The 23,855-nt window shown below is 40.6% G+C and overlaps 1 protein-coding gene across 1 annotated transcript; it reads right to left on the bottom strand.

Annotated features, from left to right (window-relative positions):
- Positions 1-889: 889 nt before the first annotated feature.
- LOC122780550 (unconventional myosin-VIIa) lies at positions 890-22,966 on the bottom strand. The gene is made up of 48 exons (XM_044043587.1): positions 22,941-22,966; positions 22,680-22,717; positions 22,472-22,573; positions 22,214-22,366; positions 20,979-21,163; positions 19,941-20,062; positions 19,715-19,857; positions 19,524-19,637; positions 19,266-19,419; positions 18,716-18,792; positions 18,523-18,642; positions 17,884-18,023; positions 17,538-17,748; positions 17,317-17,452; positions 17,072-17,238; positions 16,812-16,952; positions 16,555-16,713; positions 16,376-16,468; positions 15,652-15,746; positions 15,483-15,567; positions 15,169-15,387; positions 13,937-14,146; positions 13,643-13,855; positions 13,382-13,546; positions 13,233-13,292; positions 12,970-13,130; positions 12,239-12,365; positions 12,022-12,141; positions 11,707-11,880; positions 10,517-10,744; positions 10,250-10,417; positions 10,027-10,144; positions 8,302-8,428; positions 8,041-8,207; positions 7,049-7,230; positions 6,830-6,951; positions 6,476-6,630; positions 5,616-5,769; positions 5,196-5,351; positions 4,812-4,917; positions 4,290-4,403; positions 4,118-4,205; positions 3,929-4,035; positions 2,974-3,159; positions 2,042-2,158; positions 1,545-1,628; positions 1,341-1,460; positions 890-1,251 (listed from the first exon to the last, which is right to left on the bottom strand). The coding sequence occupies exons 2-48, from the start codon at positions 22,695-22,697 to the stop codon at positions 1,156-1,158; spliced, it is 6,459 nt and encodes a 2,152-aa protein (XP_043899522.1). The 5' UTR covers positions 22,698-22,717; positions 22,941-22,966; the 3' UTR covers positions 890-1,155.
- Between the last annotated feature and the right edge of the window lie 889 nt (positions 22,967-23,855).

Below are 23,855 nucleotides of genomic sequence, written 5' to 3'. Positions count from 1 at the left end.
TCATGGTCATGTTAGGCACTACAGCATCACTGCGAGTTTGTTTTTAACTATTCACATTAAGAAGGAATCTATAAATCATTGTCTATAGAGGGGCCGTGGTGCAGGTAAGCAGGTGGATTAATGACAGACAGGTTCACTGTAGCATCATGGTCCAAATGTTGTGAAATCTAATGACACCAACTTTAATTTTCTCTTCCTTTTTTTTCTGGTAACTTTCGTGGGTAGTTGGGCGTAAAAAGGGTTTCAACGAATTATTCAGAAAACAAATGACCAAGCCTAGTTTTTAACTTGAATGATTATGCAAAGGTTCACAGTGTAGCTCGTGGCACAGACAGTCGATGTACTGTATTTCTGTTTCCTCAGACATTTGCGCCACAATTTCCGAGGACTTTTGGCAACTTAACCACATCTATTTCTGCTGGCGTGTGTGTTCTGACATGTTCTTAGACCACACGAGAGCAGATCACCAGAGACGCATTTAGATACCAGGTCCGAACAAGAACCATTTTATTTTTATTATCAGTATTATTATTATTATTCAGGGGCTTAATACCTTTAAAATGCTATAAAAATAAAATGTATTATTATGGGTTTTTTTTTATCATCATTACTGATGATGAATAATGATGATTTTGTGAATAAATACTGAATGTACACAAGTCTTTCTGTGTTTTCATATCAACATCCACCACATCCACTTTCTCTATATGGAGTATTTAAGGGTGATGTTAGGGCGGACAGGTCATGCGTCACCAGGGTCAACATAAACAGAGACCTACAGTAAATGCCTCATGCAATCAGAATTGAAAAGTCTGGAATCATGTATCATGTCAGCATATTGTAAATATACATATATGATTATTCACATGTATTCAATTTTGCATTATAATGATCTTGAAAACAGTTTTACATTTATTTGTTATGGGAAACACTTGTTTATCTCCACAGTGTAAAAGCTAATGATACAATCTGTAAACATGACATTAAATAAGTTTTCTTCCCTTTAGATTACACAATCTGTATTACGGAGTTTAGTTAAAGTGAGTTTTGAATTTGTACTTTTGTACAAATGGAAAAAGCCGACGGACAAAAAACGTTGAGAGTGTTTTGTTTTCATCTGCGGCCGCAGAGTTGCGTCACACTCAGATCTGACGCTCAGATGTTGAAGCGCTGGTTCCTCGTTTGTCCTCCCGTCCTCTCTCTGTGGTACATGTTGACATAGGAGGTTATGAGATCGTCCATCTTGTAGCCCTTTCAAAATAAGACACGGGTGTAAAGACAACCGCACGACTTCACTCCAGACGTAAAGATGACGGCGTGTCTCGTGATGGTGATCTTACCAGAGACGTTTCACACAGGAACTTGTTTCCTTTCACCAAATTGCCAACAGTCATGTGGAAGTAGGTGCTTCCACTGCACCAGTTGGCCACGCGGTTGAACGGGTGATTTGCCAGAACGTCCTTCATAAGAGCAAATAGTTGTTAATTGTAAGAAGAGAGAAGTTTGACGAATAATGGCGTTTGTTTGTGGTTGACGATTTGAACCTTGGTTTTTGGGTGGAAGATTGTCAATCCTTGCTTGCTGATGGCAATTCGAACAATATCTGGGAAATTTGGTTCAGACGTTTGCTGAAAAAGAAACAATTATGGACAATGAAACCATGAAACCATGAAAAAAAAGGCTTTTTAGTCAGTTGGTGTCTTTCAGTAGCTGATGAACCTGGATAACAATCACCTGGTGTTAGTGAGACAAATAAAGAGACATATTTCTGCTGCTTCTCTGCCTGTATCAAACACTGCAGTCGGGTTCATTCATCTACACAACTCTAAAGCACAGCCTGTAAGAAAAAGTGAAGACAACTAGACTGGAACTCAACTCATTTCTGAGGTGGACACAGTTTTATTGCACTTCTTTATATTTAAAATAATAAATTAAATCCAAAAGTAAAGTTCATAAGGCAACTTTTCGATTCGCCATCAAGATACACTGGCAAGAGTAGCCTCTCATTGTTAATGTGGACGTAAAAAACTGTCCCTCTTACCTTGACTTCAAAGAATGCACAGCCAAACGTGGGCCAGCGGAAAACCGCTTTGAGGAAAGCCACTTTGGCTTCGTCGACAGTCATTGCAGCATGTTTGTTATAATGAGCGACAACACTCTGGAATTAGAAGGAAAGGAAATATACAGTATATAATATAATAATAATGATATAATAATATAAATAAATCAGTGTTACAACACTGTTGTTTCTTAAAAGTGTTTGCTCCGCTCTTGGTGGAGTTAATGATTGTCCGACGCCCCCACAGACCTCCAGGCAATTTTCTCATCACAGGAATGGTGTAATGGTATAATGGTGATATTGTTCATGTGGGCACTTTATAGCTCCACTCTACTGCTATTCAGCGTCCTCTCTAAAAATATAAAAACCAACAGAAACGCTGTAGTGACAGGTATGAGAGAATCGCTCCTTTCAGACATTAATGGGGTTGGAATCATTTTGTGCGTGAGACAATTGACAGAAAATAGTTCTGACATTTAAATTGTGTGGGTTGAGCTGAGTTTCTGTGCCTTTTGCGACCATTTCCAACAAGCACTTTGGTTCAAGTCTGGCGACGACTGAAGATTGATGTCTTCAGTCAGGGCAAAGGGGCTCAGCGCCTCAGGCAAGATAATAAAGTAGTGCAGTGTTCACGTTGGTATTTTCACAGGATCTCTCGACTGTAAAAACAATTAAATGCTTTAAAGCGGAACTTTGCTCGTCTGGTCGCTTGTTCTCTACGCAGCTAGTTTCAGAGCACTTACTTTTACGACATCTCCGTAAAAAACTCCATCCACCGTCTACTGGTATCGTGGTATTGTGTATTGTATCGTATCATGTACCCTGTGATTCCCATCCCTATTATTAACCCATCCCCCGTCATTTGCAACCCTAGCTAACACAAAAAAGAAAAAGAAAATGAAAGTCCATCATACCCTTTTCCACTCATTTTCAGACATGGCCTTGAGTTGGTCGTTGGGCACCAGCTCCTTCAGCATCTTGGGAATCATGACAAACTGGCTCTTGTCATCGCTGACCTTTACTTTGAAGAGCAAACCCGCGATATTGACCATTTCTTCTTTGGTGCAGACATGATAGCCTCTCAGGTACTTGGGCAGCTCCTGGAGGAAAGAGACACAATTTGAAGATGTTTTTTAAAGGTTCAGTGTGTCATAATTAGTGACATGTAATGGTGAGACTGCAGATTGTATTAAGTAGAGGACTCCTCCCTTTCCCCAGTGCATCAGGGAACTATGGTGGCCCTCACCAGATAAAAGTGTGTTCTTTATTTCCATAGCAAGCTTTTACATCAACAACGATTTGGCATGCGTACTTCGCATTATACATTTTACTTCTCATTACCGTAGCTCCTATAGACCGTTATCATATCTAGACAATTCAAAAACTATGGACCGGCGATATGTCCAGTGTGTGCCCCGCCTTTCGTCCTGTGTCAGCTGAGATTGTCATGTGGAGGATAAATAATAGAAGACGGATGGATGGATACCGTAAAACAGAGAAACAGAGCTTTGCGCACATATACTTGTCATCGTGGTAGCCCTCAGGACTTCTGCAAAGTCACAGACCAGATTCACCAGCGTATCACACGTGTGTGACGTCAGCTTCTCTGTACCGCAATTCCTAAACGGTTGAATCACTGCCAGATATCAAGAGTGACATCTTGGAAAAAGGGGCAGAAGAATAAATACCCATAAAATAAATAAATACCCATAAACCTTAGTCGACAGCTAACACTACTACAGGGTGATATTCACACTGCTACACCTCAGCTTTTTGTTCCCTGAAGGATTTGGTTTTCAGATGAATAGGAAAAAACAAATCAGTCTGGAAAATGTGATGGTCACTGAGCGACACCATATTCAAATGCACCTGTGGGAAATGGAAGATAAGATCAGCCTGAAAGTCCCTGCCCGGGACCACGTTGAACCACAACTTCCTCATGAAGAACACAATGTAGGATACAGTGAGTGGCGCACCTGCAGAAAACACAAACACGGCGTTAACACAAGAGAACATTACATGTCCGACTGTCCCTGTTATCAGACGATGTTTCATTACCATCTTTACTCCTCTTGGCTCGTTTGGACCAGTCAGTGATTTGTCTCAGACTATCAAAGAAGTAGTCGCTTTCATTCAAACTGAGAACCTGAAATAAAGACGTTTGTGTCAAATATAAACGAAAATAAAAAAAGGAAATATGGCATTTAAAGTTGAAGAACATCAAATGAACCTTGTCGTGTGTTTTGACAAAAATGCTGAAGCCGTCTGACGACGCCAGATTCAGCTTTTTGGTGATGTTCTGAATAAGATCCCTGACCCTGGTGTTGGTCCCAACCTCAAATATCTGAGACAAGACAAAGGAGACGAGCATCAACTGAAGGAATATGCTGCATGTAGATGTAAAAGTAGCATTTTAAAAAGCTGCAGTGCGCAGACGCAGAGTTTTACAGTATAGTGGTGTTTGGACCTTGTGTTGCTTGGTTTCAGCCCACTTTCTGCACACAGGGAGTGATTAGTCTCATGTCAAGACGGGGCAAAGCAAACATTAGGCTCGTAAAGCGAGACGACCGCAAACAGGTCAGTATGAATGAAAACACAGAAGCACCCACGAAAGATTTCACATGAATTCCACCGCTGTTTGACAGGATAAGAGCTTCTTGACTCCGCCCCCTCCGCAGAAAAGAAATCACCAAACATTACACACTGCAGCTTTAAAGTATTTGCATCGTATCATTCATGTTCACACTCATACCTCTTCTGTATCATTGGGAAAGAAGATTTTATGGAAAATCTGGGTGCGGTTCTGTTGGATGGCTTCTACCTCCACCTGGTGTGGTGGCAGCTTCCTCGGCTCCATCCTGCATCACGACAACAAACTGCACAGTCACTTATTTTTTCTTAACATGATTTAATCTCCTATTGACACTTGGTGAGCGTGGCACTGCCATGCGTTGCCAAACTACGCTTTGCTGAACTGTTCCTCTGGCACTCGTCTGTTGCACTTCATTTTGATCAATAATGCTAAAAATGTGTTCTCCATCTATCTGCACGCTGTCTGTGATTGTGCGATTGCTGACATGAACTCACAGAGAACTCACAGAGCCTGGTATGTAACGGGTGTGCGTGTTGATCTAACCTCAGAGAAGTCTGCAGCCGCTGCAGACAGTCGGAGGCCATTGGCTCTCTGCGGCGTGTCTCCAGAAAGCGCTGAGCGTGTCTCCGGAGAGCCTGGCTGGGAGGAAACAGGCCACAGCAGAGCCACAGCAGCTGCCAGCCCTGCTCCAGACTGAACCTGGATGACATTTACAACACAAGAACCAATTATGAGGATATTATTGAAGAAAATAAAACGGTTTTAGTTTCTTACGTTCACAGCTTGAAATCTTTCCTGGGCTACAACTAAGCTTTAATTTTCTCTTTTATATGAATCCAACACCCTAGTAAACACCTTTAACAATATCATATATAACCAATATCATTTACATAATACCATATATGACATTATATAAATCCTAAATCTATTCTACCATACTGAAAAAAAGAAATAAATACATACCGGTTGTTATTGTTGGTCATCTGCTTCATAATCTGACAGTAGATTTCGTCCTGGAGTGCCTCACTTTGAGTGGCAGGCCCGAAGATCTGGTCGGTGAGCTCGAGCTGACTGACCATCTGCCTGGTGGGATAATCGCCCATATACTTCAGGATCGGTACACAACAGTTAAAGAGGAACAAACCTTTCTGACGACTGAACAGTTTAGTGACATCAGAGTAGATCCTTTTGAGATGTACATGTATAACGAGAGTCTGATACTCTAATGACAGGTTAAGACTTTACTTAACACTCTTACTATGGACTGATGCACAAGACAGGTGAAGAACAGAGTGCAGACAGGGTGGAGTGGGAGGAGTTGAGTGTCAGCACTGATGTGTGACAGAATGATAGCAGCAAAAGTGAAAGGGAAGCTCTACAAGACGGTAGTGAGACCAGCTGCGATGTATGACTTGGAGACCGTGGCACAGAGCGGAAGATGCTTCGACTTCTGTTGGGAGTGACCAGGACGGACGGCGTTTGGAAATAAATGAAGAAAGACAAGACTGAGATTGAGGTTTGGTCATGTGCAGAGGAGGACTAGTGAATACATTTGACAAAGGATGTTGAAGATGAAGCTGCTGGGGAGCAGGGAAAGAGGACATGAGGACAGCTAGTGTAACAGAAGAGGACACAAAGGAGATGGAGGCAGACGATCTGCTGTGGAAACCCTGAAAGGGAGAAGCCAAAAGAAGAAAACTGTGCTTTCTCATCCAAACTTCTAGCAGAATGTCACCACGTTACTTTGATGAGTGGAAAACTAAACCCTTAGTTGGTTAAAAAAGGTTCTGTTGTGTAAAATTCTGCCATGTAGAAGAGGATATCAGTAAAAGCCAGAGATGCTCTGTGGCTCAGTTCTGGGTTGGCCACGATTTTCTTGAGGAGGGCCTGCCTGATTGGCTCTCTGGAGTTTACCCAAAGCCTCTCAGGAGCAGCATTCCTGGACATCACCTGACGGTTGACATCCTTTGTGGGCTGCCTGCAGAATAAAGTAAAACAGGTCAGCCTCCTTTTCCATTTAGTTTTCCAAAGGTCATTGAACGAGTAGCAACTGAAGAACTTGAAGATTTTTTTCAAAAAAATCCACAAGTCCAGCTGCGACTGATTCATGAAAACAACAAACAGAACTATCAAGTCAAGTGACCATTTTCATGCAAGTGGATGGTATTTCCAGTTACCTGAAATACTCGAGGGAAAATTCCTTGAGTGTTGCAGGAGCCATTCTCTCCATCGTCCCTGTTTCTTTCATATGCTCCTGTATGATGTTCTTCCTCTGGTTAGGAGACAGGTTCAGCAGTTTCTGCAATGAAGTAAACATGCAGCATGTATATGAATCCACAGAGCCGAGGAAGGCACAGAAGTCACCGGGGAACGACTGGTCACTGACATCTCCTTACCATGACCTCAGACGACGGTTTGCTGAGCGTTGGCAGGATTAAGATGGCGTCGGTGGGCACGGCTCCTTTTCTTCCCTTGCTCTCAGTTTGGCCCGTTATCCAGCCACGCTGCTGAGGAAACTCATCATCTTTGACAATTATAATAAGCTCTCCCTTCTTGAAGTTGAGGAATGTGGGGTCACCTGTAGACAAATATGAGAAACCGCCCAGTTAGAAAATCATATATCATATCAAAAGTAGGTATGTAAGACAATACCTATACAAACAAAATATCACAATCCTTGACAGTGAATTTGTGTTGTATTTAAGTCTCTGAATACTAGGTGGTAACAGATTTTGAGCCATTTGACCCTAAACCTCCAAGTCCTCTCACTAGACAAATAAACTCTCTTTTTTCTATGCATTTAACATTGTTCTCTTTTACTACAAGAACTTCTCTTAAAATAGACTATTTTGGGGGAAAAGATCGCAAAATATTGGCTTGCTTTAGGACTGAAACAATTACTCAATTAATAACTTATTAATCTATTACTAAATGAATCGTCAACTGTTTTTTTAATCAATGAATGGAGTGTTTTAAAGGAATTAAAGCAAGTTTTCTGCTTTTTCAGCTTCTCATATGTAAATATGTTCTGGTTTCTTTGCTCCATATAACAAAGAAATCATTAAAACGGAATATTCTTTGTTTTTTGGACAAGACAACAGGCTTGAGAGACACTGATCAACATTTTCTGACATTTTCTGGACCTAACGACGACTCAATTAATTGAGAAAAGAATCGACAGATTATTCGATTATGAAAATAATAGCTTGCTTATCATTACACGACAGCAACACACTGTTTTTTTAAATTTCATTGCACAGTGTACTATTGTCAATGCACTCGTTTTCCAGCGGTACATAAACAACAGATAAACAGTAGAGACACTTCAGAAGACATTTCACAATATTCAATCAATGAGAGACGGGACGTTTGTATGCGTCCATCTGACCTTGACTGCTGACATCCCTCAAGGTCACAGCGTACTGAGATCGCTCCGTCAGTCCACTGAGGAACATGGTGACCAACTCCGACATGTCCCCGGCTACTGATCCACTCAGAGTGAAGTCTCCTTTCAGCGTGAGCAGACAAACTGCCTGGCCTGATGCTTTAGCCTCCCTGGGTCAGCAGAGTCAGACAAGAAAGACATACTGCAAAGATTAAAATGTACATCAACTAGGCTGCTTTGCCTGGCCTTCAAACGTGTCTCTACCTGATGGTGTTGACTCCTGTCACTTCAGGGAACGAAAGCTCCAGCAGCCTCTTCTCTCTCTCATCCAGGAACGTGATTCCAGTCCAGTTTACAGCTACAATGAACTTGTTCTTTGGCAGTGGAGGACCTACACACGTAAATTCATAAAAAATAAGCTAAATAAATCATGATTAATGAGAGATACTACATATTCCTACATCTACTTTATCTTATATAGTTACACACAGTTGAGTTCCAATCATTTTACATAATCTACTTTAATTGATTTATTAGTCTATAACATGTCACATATACACATTAAAAGCTGCTGCAGAACAACAAAAGGTCTAAACTAAAATATACAGAATTTACAGCAAAGCAAAAACACTTAAAAGGAGAACTTCACCAAACAAGCAAGTAGCAAGTAGAGTTTACAATTATTATTTTGCTATTAAACATTATTGACAATCGTTTCAAAATAAAGCAGAAAGTGTGGAATTTTACTGAGAAACTCCATTAAATATGTTTGTTTTATTGCCATTATGCTATTTCCTTATAAACGTGGTTTAATGAGAAAATAAATGAGCTTTTACAGTAAATGTCATCTCCCCTGTGACTCAGACCCTCGTGCGTTCATTGTGTTTTGCACGTTAGTTCCACACAGCAAATGTGTGTTGTTGCTGGCCCATATCTTTATTTATTCATAAACAACTACTTAGCTGGAGTTTTAACACCACTGGTTTGGCATCTCTAGAAATAGCCTTGTATATTCCAGTCTGACATAGATATAAACAACAACAGCAGCAACTAACTGTTCAAAGGAGTCTGATGAAAACAAATAAAACATGTTTTTCTCTATGTTCTTGAGGAAAATGTAGAAATATGTTTTATGTTCTGAAAGAATTATTGCCACAGACCAATGCAGTTGAAGTCTACACATTTTACCCCACACTAATATAACATTTAATGTTTAAGAAGACGAGCATGTTTTATGAGGTCACTGTAACTTTGACCTTTGGCTGCTCCAAGCTATATACTTGAGTGTAAGTGAAGAGCTGTGCCAGAGGGCACAGTGACCTTCAACCTCCAAAATCTATTCAGTTCATGAGTCCAACTTAATGTGTGAACCAAATTTGAAGAACTTCCCCCAAGGCGTCTTTGAGATTTAGTGTTTTCACGAGAATGGAACAAACGAGCAGAACAAACCAATGAATAGTGCCTCTAGTGTCACGAGTTAAACTATAATGTGTCTGTACTTCACTTAAAAGTCCAGTGTCTAAAGTTTTGGTGAAATTATTCAACTGTACAATCATCTGATTGAATGAAGTTGATGGTGATGAGACTGATATGTGCATTCTCTTTTTTTGTTATTCTCTTTTGTATTTTTTTTTTCTTAACAAAACAAAAAAAATTCTCATTCTCAGATAAAAAAAAGATAAAAAAATTAATAAATTTTTGCACATCCATGAGCCTTCTCTGTGGTCTCTTTTCCTCCTGCCTGGCAGCTCCATCTTCAACAACCTTTGTCCAATTTATTCACTATCCCTGCTCATAGTAAAACTAAACTATCTCAATCTTGTCTTTCTTAATTTATTTCTAAACCGTTCAACCTGGTCAAATCTCTTGTTAAAACAATCACTTAAAAATTCCGAGGGTTGATTTGGGTTGGGTTCAGTCCCAGTGCTGTGGTAGTCGTAGGACAGGGTGAAATCATCTCAGTGAAGATTACATGATCTCATGTTCTACCTGACAATTTGATGACTTCAAAAAACCTGGAGAAGAACATGGGCCACTTCTTCCTGGCGTAGTCGACTATCTCCTCCTTCACGGAATCCACCTTTTGCCTTGAGCTCAGAAACGTACCCTTGTGTGTTCAAGAACAAAAATAGACAGAATCTTTTTATTTAAGAGTGTATGCGTGTTAATGAGCTTTTTCCATTTCAAATTTCTCATAAGCACCTCGACTGACCTGAGTGTGAGCAGTGCTGACCATTTGCACCCACTTGGCCTCTGACTTTGCCTCCAGCAAAGAGCTCTTGATGCAGTCCTGAACAGCTTCTCTCACATTTTCTGGACTGCTGTCTGAACCGTGCTGGACATACAGATGTTTTGCAGTAAGGTCGACCAAATCATCCCCCTGTGTGATGTGAAAACCAAACATTTGTCTTATTAGAGTCTATGGCAGCCTATGGCAGTGATGTTGAAGGATCCTTGTTTAATTTCAGTATAATCCCACCCTTTCAGTTTGGTACTCTCCAAACTTAAGACCATGGATGATCTGCTTGTAGATGAGGTCAGTGCTGATATTGTCCTCTTTACAGTCATGCCAGGGGGTGAAGATCTCCTTACGGAAGTAGAGGCGCCAGGGAGCATGCTGCTCCTGCCCTCCCCTCCTCTTCACCTCCTGCTCACACTGGGAGATGGCATCCATCAAGTGCTCTTGACCACTGCCCAGAGCCCAAACCTTCAAGATAGGTAAAAAAAACATGCATCCAAGGGATTATTACGACATAGTGATTCTGTGATCATTTGTGATTACAATATATTACAATATCTGTACAACACACAATTTTAGAAAGTTTAATTGAGAGACTTGGATGAGTTTATATACTTTGGGAGGTCTTCAACATTAATTGGATGCGACAGTGAAGCATAAAAGGGGGAGAGAGAGGGGTAGACACACAGCAAATGACCAAAGCCCAAGCTCAAACCCAGGTCACCACAGAAGGCCTTGACCCATGAGGTGCTAGCTCTACCAAGTAAGCCATAGAGTGCACCCATGAGATGATATTGTTTTCACTGCGGCGCAATTCAATTAAAATTCACTTAAATTAAGTGACACTGATAAGTCCAATTGGGAGAAGATCTGTTTAGGGCCCATTATTGAAGCATCAGTCTATGTTTTAATGAATGATGATGATTTTTAGAAACTTTTACTATATTTTTACAGCATCAAAATTGTTTAAATGGGATGTCTGCCTATTTCCTTCTTAGACAAAAGGCACCAAGATTCTATCTTAGTTCTAATGCAAAATACAGGGGATGGAATAACTAAAAAGCACTCATGACTTGTAATGAATGTAATGAATTTCCACTATTACCACAGTTCTCCTGAATGGGATAATCTATTCATGTGAGTGACTTAAAACAGGTTCTAGCTCGCCAACATATAGTTCATAACGGGAGTCTACATCTTTTTCAGTCACTCCAGGACATCATGATATATGATGATCTTGTTTGAGATTCTGTTTTTTCCACTTTAAACAAAGTTAATAAACTAAAGAAAACCTGCAATGCTGTATATTACAGAAATACAGAGAGAAATCTGTCATAGCACAATGACTCATCATTGGCTCATATACTGCAGAAACACATACATTTGTACTTACAGTATACATAGTATAATGTGATAACCAAAGTGTTTACCTTATTATAAAGAGCCACATAGAGAGAAAAGCCAAAGGTGTCTTTGAGTTTGACTTTGTTAGAAAGGACCTGGCAGATCTCTTTGGAGGTAGACGCTGAGTCAACTGGCATGTTAATAGAACGCCCATCCATCAGTGTCACAGACACAGTCATGGGCCTCTTTGTCTTGGTTGCCTGTCACCGGACAGACAGAGAAATGACCATGGTCACACAATTTCTCTGGCTCCATACCAAGTGAGGAAATATGACTTTCCTTTATTTGTGTGAATTGATCCTTCAAATATTTGCCACAGCAGTGTGTGTGAGCCTCAGTACCTGCAGCTCCAGCCAGGCTGGAGGCTCTCCTCGCACCCCATTCATTACTGTCCGACGCAACCTTTCAGCACAGTACGAGGCGTAGCCTCCTGGAGCGGAACGGATGAAACTTTGCAAGTACTGCCAAGACAAGACATAAAGAGAAAGCAAAACATCACAGCATGATGCAGCACAGTGTTCCCGAGAGTGAAGAAGTTAACACAACTGATGGACTTACCCTAATAAAGCGTTCACTTGGAGGGAAAATGCCCAGACACAAGGACAAAAGGATCCAACCACGGAAGTAGCTGTTGCGATTGTTGTTATCCAGAAGCTGTTTGCAGATCTGACAGTAAATTTCATCCCTGAAGTGACAAATATTTATTATTTTTATTATTTTTTTTTACATTTTAAAAAATATTTAAAAGTACACTCAACCAGCCACAAATATCTGATCAGCACATCACATGGCAGCAACTCAGTGCAGTTAGGGCATGCAGACATGGTCAAGACGACCTGCTGAAGACAGGCTGGTCTTAGTATTTCAGAAAGTGCTGATCTAATTGGATTTTTATGCACAACTGTCTCTATGATTTATAAAGAATGGTCTGAAAAAGAGAAAATATTCTTATATATTGAACCGCAATTCTCTGGGTGAAAATAGGAAATGATCCCTTCTTACAACCAACGTATGAAAACAACCATCTCAAACATTTCAAAAATTGAAGCAGATTGCATACAGGAGCAGACGTTCACTCCAGAAACTATGTGTGCTGTGTGCCTAAATATATCTTTGTTTATTGATTTACGTTTCCTGTTCTGCAATCGGGTTTTATTGCACTAGTTTTCAGAGGAAACCACAACTAATTTAATCGTGTTGTACAATGACAATAAAGGCTTTCTGTTCTAATCTATTCTAATAAAATGGCTGGTGAGTATATATGTTTTTCAAATGGAGTTTTCTCCAACCTGAGGTCACGTCTGAAAATACCATATGCACAAATAATATGGAGTTTTTCTAGTGAGGTCAGCAGTCGGTCCAGAGTGGGTCCTTCTCCAGTCATGATATTGCCGTCCTCCATCACAGTCTGCACTGTGAGAGGCTTGGACACCTCAGTGAGATTATCTGACTAAGAGAACAACAATAACAACAATAATAATAATGAAACAAGTGAAATTATCATCAGTAATTTAAAAACTGACTCAGCAACACTTTTAGGCTTCCACCTCACCTTGGTGATTGAGGGTTTCCCCTTTTCTTGCTTCATTTCTTTTTTATTCCTTGGAGCCCTCTAAAACAGACACAAACACTACGTTATCTATCTATATCTATGATCAATCAATATTCAAAAGGAATTATGTCATTTGTGAGGACATTTACCTGGTCCTGGCCCACTATGCGGCCGAGACGCCTGTTCTCTCTGGACATCAGGTCCTGTGGCACAGTGCGCCCCTGTGTGGATGTTCCCTGAACCTGGACCTGCTTCTTGGGCTCAGGAAGGTCTCCCATGAACCTCAGAATGACCCACCACACTGACAAGGAAGCCTGGAGAAAACAAGCCAGAAACTCCACTGTTATTTAGAGAAACAGCTAGACTAAAACCAATGACATGATGAACTGAGGTGACGCTAGAAAACGCACCAGAACATCTCCTTCATCTTCATGGTACAGCAAGGGCTGACGAATCCTCTGGCGGATGTGGGTGTGGTTGGCTGTTCCCTGGAAGTACATGGAGGCAAATTTGGAGAAGGGGTACTCATCCAGGTCATCGTAGTCTTCTTTTGGATGATCTTCCTCCATGGGTAGGTCATCAAGATCTATCTCCTCTGTGATCATCCTTCTCCCATCAAAATCCTAAAATAGAAAAAAACAAAACATCTGGTGATTGACATTAAAAATTAAAAACCCAAAGATATGAACCTTTTGTTCTCAAACCTCAAAGCCTGCTGGTGCTTGGCCCTCTTGTCCTCCGATGACAGAGGGAAGGAAGCCAAAGATGTTGTCCACCATCTCCTGCTCTGAGAAGACTTCTAACTCAGCCAGGGCCTCCTTCTCTTTCTTCTGCCTCAGCACCTCCTCCAAGTGTTTCTGTCTCTCCAACAGAGAGCGCTGCTCTTCTGCTTTCTGTTTGGCAGAGAGGTACATCTGAAAGAAATCACATCAAATGTAAGAAATCATAAACAAACAGTGTTTTTCATACCTGTTATTAAATGAGCAACTTTTAAGGGCTGAGGAATATATCTTTGCTGACACTGGGGGAGTGGGGGGTATTACTTGGACAGGCCCCCAGCCCATCTCAAAGTCAACATCAGCCTTTTTCAGAAATGTACTCTGGAACTTGGGATTTGGGAAACTCTGGAAAATTGGGATTGGACATTCTGAGTGTGGTGGTCAAATATGACAAACACAGCTCGAAATTGTCCAGATTATCATCTGCTGACAACACAAGGAAAATATCTGGAACATTCAGTCGAAGGGTGGCACCTGGCATGAGCATGCAGAAGGCAGGACAATCTCGCACGAGGTGAATATTCCTGCAGCCTTTTGAAAGTCCACAGTACTCACACAATAGATACAATAAAAATGTGTTATTTATATTTGTGCCAATATTCACACCGAATGGCCATTTAGAGTGGCCTAGTAAACTAACCTGTGTGTCTTTGTGCTCATATTGATTGTATAAAAATAATGAACACAGTCCCTGGGTCCAGAAAGTGAAGCTAAAACCTAGATTCTCTTAAAGTCACAAGTTTTTATCTACAACACACCTGGACACTGTGTGTCAGCCGATGGTAAAAGGCTAATAGGGACAATTGTTTAATTTTGCTAAAAGAGAAATAGCGTGATAGCTATAGTATTGGATAAAAAGTTAGCTTTACCTAGCTATAAAACAGATGGATAATAGCTAAGTAATTAAAGTAAAACAGTTATGCAGTAATAATAGTTCAAATAACATGATTAAAGTTATATTTTAGGTTGAAATTAAATAATAATTGGCCAATAATGAAAAACATTAGGCAAGTGGGTCAAAAGTTAAAGTAATTATCTGTAAATGAAGAGATGAACAGTAAAAAGTGATTAGCTAGCTACAGGTAAAACAAAACCAAGTGCAACATATAAAACCTTCTCTTCTGACTGTGAACCAGAATGATTACAATTGAACTCACGTTCCTTTTCCTCTTCCTGAGAGCTTGTCTTGCCAGCATGCCTCTGGTGTGAGCCTGCAGGAGGATCACAGCATCTCTCTTTCGCTTCCACTCCTTCCTTGCTAAGTATCCTCTGGCTTGGGCCTGCAGCAAAATGGCCGCCTCACGCTTCTTCTTATATTGGAGGTGGAGTTGGCGAGAACGAACCTGCGCCTGCAGCCTCGTAAACCCGAGCTGGACCTACATGTAGAGCATATTTTATTGAATGTGTTGGTTTTTTTGGTTTACTTTCACTTAACCTTCACATAAATAGCGACATGACATTGGTGACTTACCACTTTGTACAGTTTCCTCCCTTTGTGTCCTCTCCAGTGTTTTTGAATGACCAGAGCAGCTTTCTTTTTCCTCAGGAATGCTCTCCTGTGAAAGACATCGCACAAAACACAAGCATGTAGTTGCAAATCACACCGACAAAAAACTCACTTTAAAGAATTGTCAGCACACCTGTATTTGAAGCCTCTCATGACTTTCTGCAGCAGAAGAGCTTTTTCCTCGAGCTCTTTCATTCGCTTCAGTTCAAGCATTGTGTCATGGAAGTCCTGAGAGGAAACAGGAGTATATTATCTTTTATTTCATTTGTTGTATAAATATAATACACATACCCATCAAAGCATGTCGTATAATGTATATTAAGTTTTAAAAATGTTGTAAAATTTATACAAATTCTAATTCAAACTATGAAAAAATACTGTTACTTATAGCCATGGTTTCTCAAACTATGGTACGTGTACCACCAGTGGTACATGAGCTTCCTCTGGTGGTTCTACTGTATATACAATGAAGCTGAGGAATTTTGACCAGAGTGCGTAGAAAATGAAAGAAATAACAAAAATGAGTCACCATATCTCTTGCTCTGCCTTGATCTAATTTCACTACACCAGTGTGTGAACTATATGTGAGGAAGAGGAGGAGCTTGACAGAGCAAATTATCTTATTGGGAATAAATCTGCCTCCTGTAAATAGACTGTAGCTGACTTTGCTCGGCCTATTCACACCACTGTATTTTAACGTTGGTGATAACGGTGAAATGGTGTCTTTGTGAGCTCAATATAGGGTGGTACTTGGTATAAAAAGTTTGAAGCACTGACTTATAACATAAAAAAAAAAAACATCTTTACATGCCTGCAGCCATACGTAGGTTGGACATAAAAAATAAAAAAGGAAGCACCTTCAGGAATATCTTTGTCTTGCCAGTCTTCCAGTCGCCCTCCCCAGTGAGCACAGTCTCACAAATGCTTTCACAGCATTTCACTTTACTTTCCTTTAAGAACGGAAAAGAAAACATCAAACAAACATGACAGAAGAAGGTGGGGCAGAAGTGTAAATCATGTTAAACCTTCAACTCACTGTTTTTGGATCACAGACGGACGTCTTCAAAAGAACACGGAAGCGCTGTAGAAACTCCTCGAAGGTGTAGCGTACGGGATATCCAGCCTTCCGGATTCTAATGGTCTCCATCATACCAGAGTATCGGAGCTGACGGATGCACAGCTCTCTGTCGAACAACTGAGACAGAGAAGCATCAAATCTGATTCAATTACACCAAATTTATTCCCCGGGATAGCTGGAACATTGGTTGATTGAAAGCAGCTTCTTCTCCTCACCATGGGCTTCTTGAAGTCATTGGGTTTAATGCAGCGTATGAAATAGGGCTGGCACGCAGTCAGTGTTTTCATCAGGGAATCCAGAGACTGGCGGAACTGGCCAGAAAGAGTAGGCACATGCTTCTTGCCATCAGCTGCTAGCTGGAAAGTCACAAACAAATACCACAGAATGAGAGTATACAGTACAATATGTATAATATAATATATGTTTTATTTAATTTGTAGAGGCATCAGACACTGAAGTTAGAAACTGAACTAACGCGAAGGGTGTTCTTGGGTGTGGTGATGATCATCCTGGAGTTGCTCATTTGTTTCGAACTGGAGGACAGCTCCTTCTTAAACACCTGCTTCAGGAGTTTGTTGTCCGAGGTTTCCACCAGAAGGATGAGGTCTAAGCTGAGAGCATCGCGGTTCTTCTCAAGAAAACCTCAAAACAAGAAAGACGCAATAAGAAATCACAGATGTGCAGAGATGGTTTGATGCTTTTTACACCATTAAAAATTACCTTGCGAATCATAGTAGACCACTCCAGCAAAATGTCGGATCCCAAACTGTGTCTCATGGTCGTTCTTGGGGGGAATATAGACGTCCCCTTTCCCATGGACCTGATTCATTTTTAGGACCATGGTAGTATCTGTTCCCTAAAATAAAAAAGAAGGTGAGACTTAAACCCAGGCTGGCTCAGTCTCATGTTAGAATGTGATGAGGCACAAAGAGGACAGAGACCTGGGGGAAGTTGCTTTCCTCTTCAATAAGAGCCAGCATGTTCAGTGGCTTGCTGGCCAGCACATTCAAGGTGCACTGGTTGTCCTTGTAGTCAATGTGCTTCCAAACAATGTTTTCACGTGCGTACTCGTCCTGCTCCAGCTTGAAGACATGCCTGACAAAGAACTGCTGCAGCTGCTCGTTGGCAAAGTTGATGCACAGCTGCTCAAAGCTGCGACAGTTCAATGTGAACAGAGAAACACGGAGGCATTTAGTTAACTTTTAAGCGTGTCCTGCAGCAGAGCTCTTACATTTACATGTATGCATATATTACATTAACACTGTGAGAACTGCTGTGAGCACCGACCTGTTTTTGCTGAAGTTTTCAAAGCCAAAGATGTCCAGCAAACCTATGGACTGTCGCACCTCATCTGAATCCTCAGGCGGTTTGTAAATGACAGTGTTGATTTTGTTCACGACCCAAATGAAGAGTCTTCCATAAATAGCCTGAATTCACAGAAATAAACTGTGTGAATAATGTGAGTTGCATATAATTAGGGGTGACTGTGGCTGTAGTCATAACATTTGATAATTCCATTTATGTTGAAGCCTCTAACTACAAGCTCAGAATTTAATTGATTAGGTTTTGTAATTTTGTATATATCAACATCGCCACGCTACTGTCCGTTGTTTCCAGTATTTGTGCTATGCTATGCTATGCACAGCTGCTATCGCTGTATAGTTATCAGACAGACATTAAAGTGGAATACCTGTTGCTCACCTCACTCACAAATTTGAATAAAGTGCAAACCGTGACATTATGTCATGACATGATATGCAAATTACCAACAGATGCTCGTACATAAACCTCCAGTTTTTATCCGATCTCCTGACCACTCTGCCTAACAGCTTTGGACGCTTTTTCAGTACCTTAATGGATTTAAATGTGCTGTATTCCCTTTTTGTTTTTGGTTAAATGTGCGAGTCAAGTTTGACTTCACATTACTTTGACAAAGGCGTCCCTGCCGTCCACAGCCTGAGCAGTGGTCAGAGGTTTGGTCACTCTCTCCCTGGTGGTCATGAGGGACCGCTGAATCAGACTGTTCTCCAGCACTTTGAGATCCACCTGAGGTAAAGAGTCAAACAGACGAGTTCATCTCTGCTCTTATTTAAGAGATACTGAGAGAAAATATGTGTACCTCCAAAAGTTGGCTGGCCATGTTAAAATGAGTTGATGTGATGATGTCAGAGCCCTCTAGGTTATTGACTAATCTGCCTGTAATTACACAAGATAATGTTCTATATCTCAAAAATGTTACACCAAAACAACCAAAAACACAGCAAACTTTTGTTGTTGTTGCCTTTAGCTTTGATTACAACATGTATATTCTGTGACTTATTTAATTCACTTCAATGCGCTAATGTCACAAGATTTATTTCAAACCACAGTTGAATTCATTTTTGACCAAGATCTTGTATTTATGGTGGACTGTGTGTTATAATTTAAGTTTTTTATGAAAATAACAGAGATTCTCAATGGAGTTAAGGTCTGGACTCAGTGGTAGTCAATCAACGTGTGAAAAAATAATGATTAATGCTCCTTTATCTTTGAATATGCTTGAAAAACCTGGTCATTCAGTATATTTAGGTCAGCTAAACCTAGACCTGAGCAACAGTAGCAACCCCAGATCCTAAAACTGACCGCACAGGTCTCTACAAACATATTCAACATCACAGTGTCGGTCTTACCCTTGAAGTCCACATTGCCCAGGTGAAGGATAGCAGCGAGCAGTTTGGTGATTTCCCAGGAGTCATTGTCTGAGAACATGAGGACCTTCAGAGCCGAGCGGAAGTTAGCGTACTCCTTCACATCGTCACGTCCCTCGCAGCTGGTGCATTTGCCCTGGTGAGAGGATCACGTGGTTTCAAGGGAAGGAACGTGTGACTTGAGTTATACGCGTCAAAATCGGCAAAGATAACCTCCCACTTTCAGATTGATGTCAGTACCATGGTCAGATAGTTGTACTCGGCAGCGTTCCCAAGGGAAAGAATCTTTTTCTGCTCAGCATTCATGCCCATCAGCATGTAGTAAAAGATGTGGTAGTTTCTTTCCTCCGCTGCCTGCACATGAAAGTATGATTGTTTTCTTTACCAGTAGAAATGTCTTGGATCAGGCTGCTGCACCTGAAAATACTCACCTGACGACAAACTCTGGACTTCTCCAGCAGGTACTGCTCTATGCGGGCTCCCTCAATAGCTCCAGCCTTGGTGAAGTTGACGTCAATGTACTTCCCAAAGCGGCTGGAGTTATCATTGCGGATCGTTTTGGCATTACCAAAAGCTAAAAGGTAAAAAAATATAATGAATGAGTCAGGGAGGACTCGGAGCAAATCATGACTTTATGTTGTTGTTCTTCTCTCATACCTTCCATGATGGGGTTTGTTTCAAGAATCTGCTGCTCAATCCAAGAGTGTTGCCCGCTCACTGTAGCCAGGAACTGCAACATCAACTTGGTGCTCTCAGTTTTTCCTGCTCCTGACTCTCCACTGATGGGGAGGATAATTTCATATGAATGACTTACATCCATAATTGTGCATTCACATCACCTTCTTGTTCATCTTCTCACATTTCCCCTGCCCTATGTTTATGCCCTTATCATAATGTTTATGACAAGACTAGTTAAGTACCTCCAGATGTCATTGTGTAGATAGGCAGGTGGGTGTGCAACCTAAATATCAACAAAGGGGTTCCTCAAGCATCAAATGTGGATCCTGTTCAACTCACAGTTCTCAATCCAGACCGGCATATTTATAATCATCTGGTCTATTGGTATGCAGATGACACTATTTTATATTTGACTGAACATGCATCTAATACACTGGAGAAAGTGCAGATCCTTTATGTAAATTTATCTATTATTTGCATTGCATTCTATCTTATATCTATAGTTCATCAATGTCTATTTATGTCTATATCTATGTATTATTCCATCTATAATTATTACTTTCTATTTGAGACATTTGTTCCAGACAAGTGAGACAAATTCAGCTGTATTTGCTGATACTGCTATTGCTATTTTTATTTTTGTGGCTTTGTATGAGTTAGAAGTGATCTGTCTGATAAATAGGAGGCAACATACTGTATGTATGTATGTATGTGTATATATAAATATATATATATATACACACACACACACACAGTATATACACATACATATATATATACATACATACATATATATATATACACACACATATATATATACACACACACACACACACACACACACACACACACACACACACACATATATATATATATATATACATACATATATATTTATATATATATATACACACTCTTTGCCAGAGAGGGTTTTCCCAAATATTTTTACAACTGTATTGCCATTTATCTTAAAACTACTATTGATGTGCTGGTAAATACAAATATATAAAACCAGACCTGATGACACAGCACTGGTTCTTCTTGTAGCGGTGCATGTTAAAAAAGCAGTTGTCTGCGATGGCGAAGACGTGCGGTGGGAGTTCCCCCAGCCGTCGGTCTGTGTACATGTGCACGTGCTCAGTGGTGTAGATGGGCAGCAGCTGGTAAGGGTTGACTGCCACCAGAATGGAGCCTGTATATGTCTTTAAATGGAGAGAAAGGGTCATTAGACAACGCAAACAGTAGCACATTTTGATGAGTCCTTGTGTGTATGCGCTTAGTGGGTACTCGCTCTTTTAAAAGGTCACTTATTATGCCACTTAATGAATGTGCTGTCACTGCAGCAAGCACGCCATGGTCAAAGTGGGTTATTTCATAGTTAATACAAGGACAGAGCAAATTGGGAATCAAAAACCATTGTTCCTGTAAAGTTGTTGTCATTATGATGTTAAAACTAATTTATTTCTCTACTTTATTCTCTTTGCCACAGGTACAAGATTTTTATGGAACAATTCTCTATCCAAAACATAAGAATGAAGACAACAGGGCCTATTTTACACAATACCTATGTCCTTAATGGTGTCATGATACTGCTGTGCCGTTACAACAGTGACTAAACAGGGAACAGAAAAGTTCTCCTTTGTCCTTTTAATGTAAAACAAAAAGAGGTTGCATATTGTTGCTTTTGCGTTTTGGGTTATGGGAAAGGAAATGCATTATGTCAAAGATAATTCTCACTTAAGTAGGAGCACAAGATTGCGTGAGCATAAACACGTTACTATGGTGTCACAACAACATTAAGACAATGACCCTAGTGATGCCTAATTGGGTCAAGGCAGCATCAGACATACCAAATCAGTGGGTTTTATCACAATAAAACAGTGCATAAAAGGCTGTGGTCGACCATATAATCACAAATTACAAGGCAGACCAACATCAGTCTGAGTGAATCTTTACACCCAGCATTGAGCAGTGCTATTTTTATATAACAAAATGCCCCAGTTCATAACCAAACACACACACTGTTGAGCTTTGATGAAGAGACACAGAAACAACAGGACGCTCTGTTTCTACCGAGGCTCATTCGTCTCTATGGAGACAAACAGCACTGTGATAAACTACAGGGCAAAGTCTGAAATAGAAAGAGATTCACGGCATGACTCGACACAGGCGAGTAAGCGTTTCCACAGCAGGTTATGGGACATCATAAAACCAGCTGGTTCATTCAGTGAATGCAGAGAAGTGAAACCTACATAGATTTTGCCTTCTTTGTGTCGCACCAGAAGGTTCCTGAGCAGCCCTGCCTCATTGAGATCACCCAGCCTTATCATGTCATCCACGCCCTTGACAGAAGATGGGTGCATGGGTCGGATGCTACCCTCCGCCTTCTTGTTGATCTTATGCTCCTGTTTGTAAAGAGTTGACATTGACAACAAGGCTTAAGCTCATTTTTTTTTCAATCAGACAGAAACACATTGCTGTGAGGTTTTTTTTTGTTTTTTTGTTTTTACCTGTCCTTCATCATCTATCAGTGCAAGCTGGCCTGTTCTCGTCACCTGAACCTCTGCTCCAATCGGCACCCCAGCACCAGGGTCCACCCACACAAAGTCTCCCTGATTTAGGAAAACAATTTGTAGATAAATAAAAGAGAAAAGAAAACAAGAACCAGCACCAAAAAAGCCAGAAATGACGTATCATCACAAAGGTGCTCATCCATACCGTGTGCAAATGCAGCATGGTAGCAACATGGATCAAATCTGTCAGGAAAATTATAGAATTAATAACAATCATTTAGACTCACTGGCCACTTTATTAGGCACATGTTCTGCTGTCTAAGCAGCAACTCAACACATTTTGGTCAAGATGACTGCATCGATGTCTTAATGCAGTTTTCAAACATTATTGACACAACGAAAAACACATCAAGCTTTGGAAAACAGAGAGACGCTGAGTTTGTAAGTGTATCATATCAGCTCTTACCTGTTTGGTGAAGAGCTGCTGCTGCTGCTGCTGCTGCTTTTCCTTGAATATCTACAAAGCAGGAAGAAGAGAGCTTTTCAGTCAAACAACTTTATGGCCCTTTGACTTTGCTCCTACAAAGGCAGAGGCCAACCCAGTGTCCACCGGGAAGATATGAAGTTAAAATCACAGATTAAACCAGTCGATCATAAATTGCAATTTGCCGTTGAACAATCAATGCAACTGAGGATTACAGGATTAAAATGATCAGCTCCTAAATTTGCTTTCACTTGAACAATATAATCAGTTTCTTTGCAAACTATCCAACACAGACCCAGAGTCCAGTGGTGTCCAAAGTGTTGCTAAAGGAGGAACCTTCACAAGACAAACATGTACATGTGGGTCACTCTTCATGCTCCACAAATACAGTCTTCATAGTTTAACCACCGTCATATGTTCACCTGCGTGGACAAGCAATTATGTTGTAAAAAAATAGGAACGACCGGAGGTCACTCTTTGAGATGTGGTTATATTTGTTCATAGAGCGGATACCATTTACAGTATGTGAGCTGCAAGGGTAATTAAAACCATAAAAACGGCTTTCTCCATTTGTATTATCATATGCAGTTTCAGTGGCTCCATTATCATACTGTGGAAAAATAATCACTAAATAAAGATTATCCTTGGGTATGATCTAAATATCCAGGGAGTGACCCTAGAATGTGGTTAATTACAACTACTTTATTAGGTACACCTGCTAATGTAAATATCTTGAAGACACGGTCAAGAGGAAACTGCTGAAGTTCAAAACAAGCATGGGAATAAGAAGGAAAGGCAATTTAAGTTACTTTGAATGTGGCATGGCTGTTGGCGGCCAATTGGTGCAAGCATTTCAGAAGCTGATATTAGTATTAGTAAGTATTTCACAAACAACAG

Source organism: Solea senegalensis, linkage group LG14, assembly GCF_019176455.1.
Source record: "Solea senegalensis isolate Sse05_10M linkage group LG14, IFAPA_SoseM_1, whole genome shotgun sequence".
NCBI lineage: Eukaryota > Metazoa > Chordata > Actinopteri > Pleuronectiformes > Soleidae > Solea > Solea senegalensis.
This window is presented reverse-complemented; position numbering and strand designations above follow the sequence as displayed.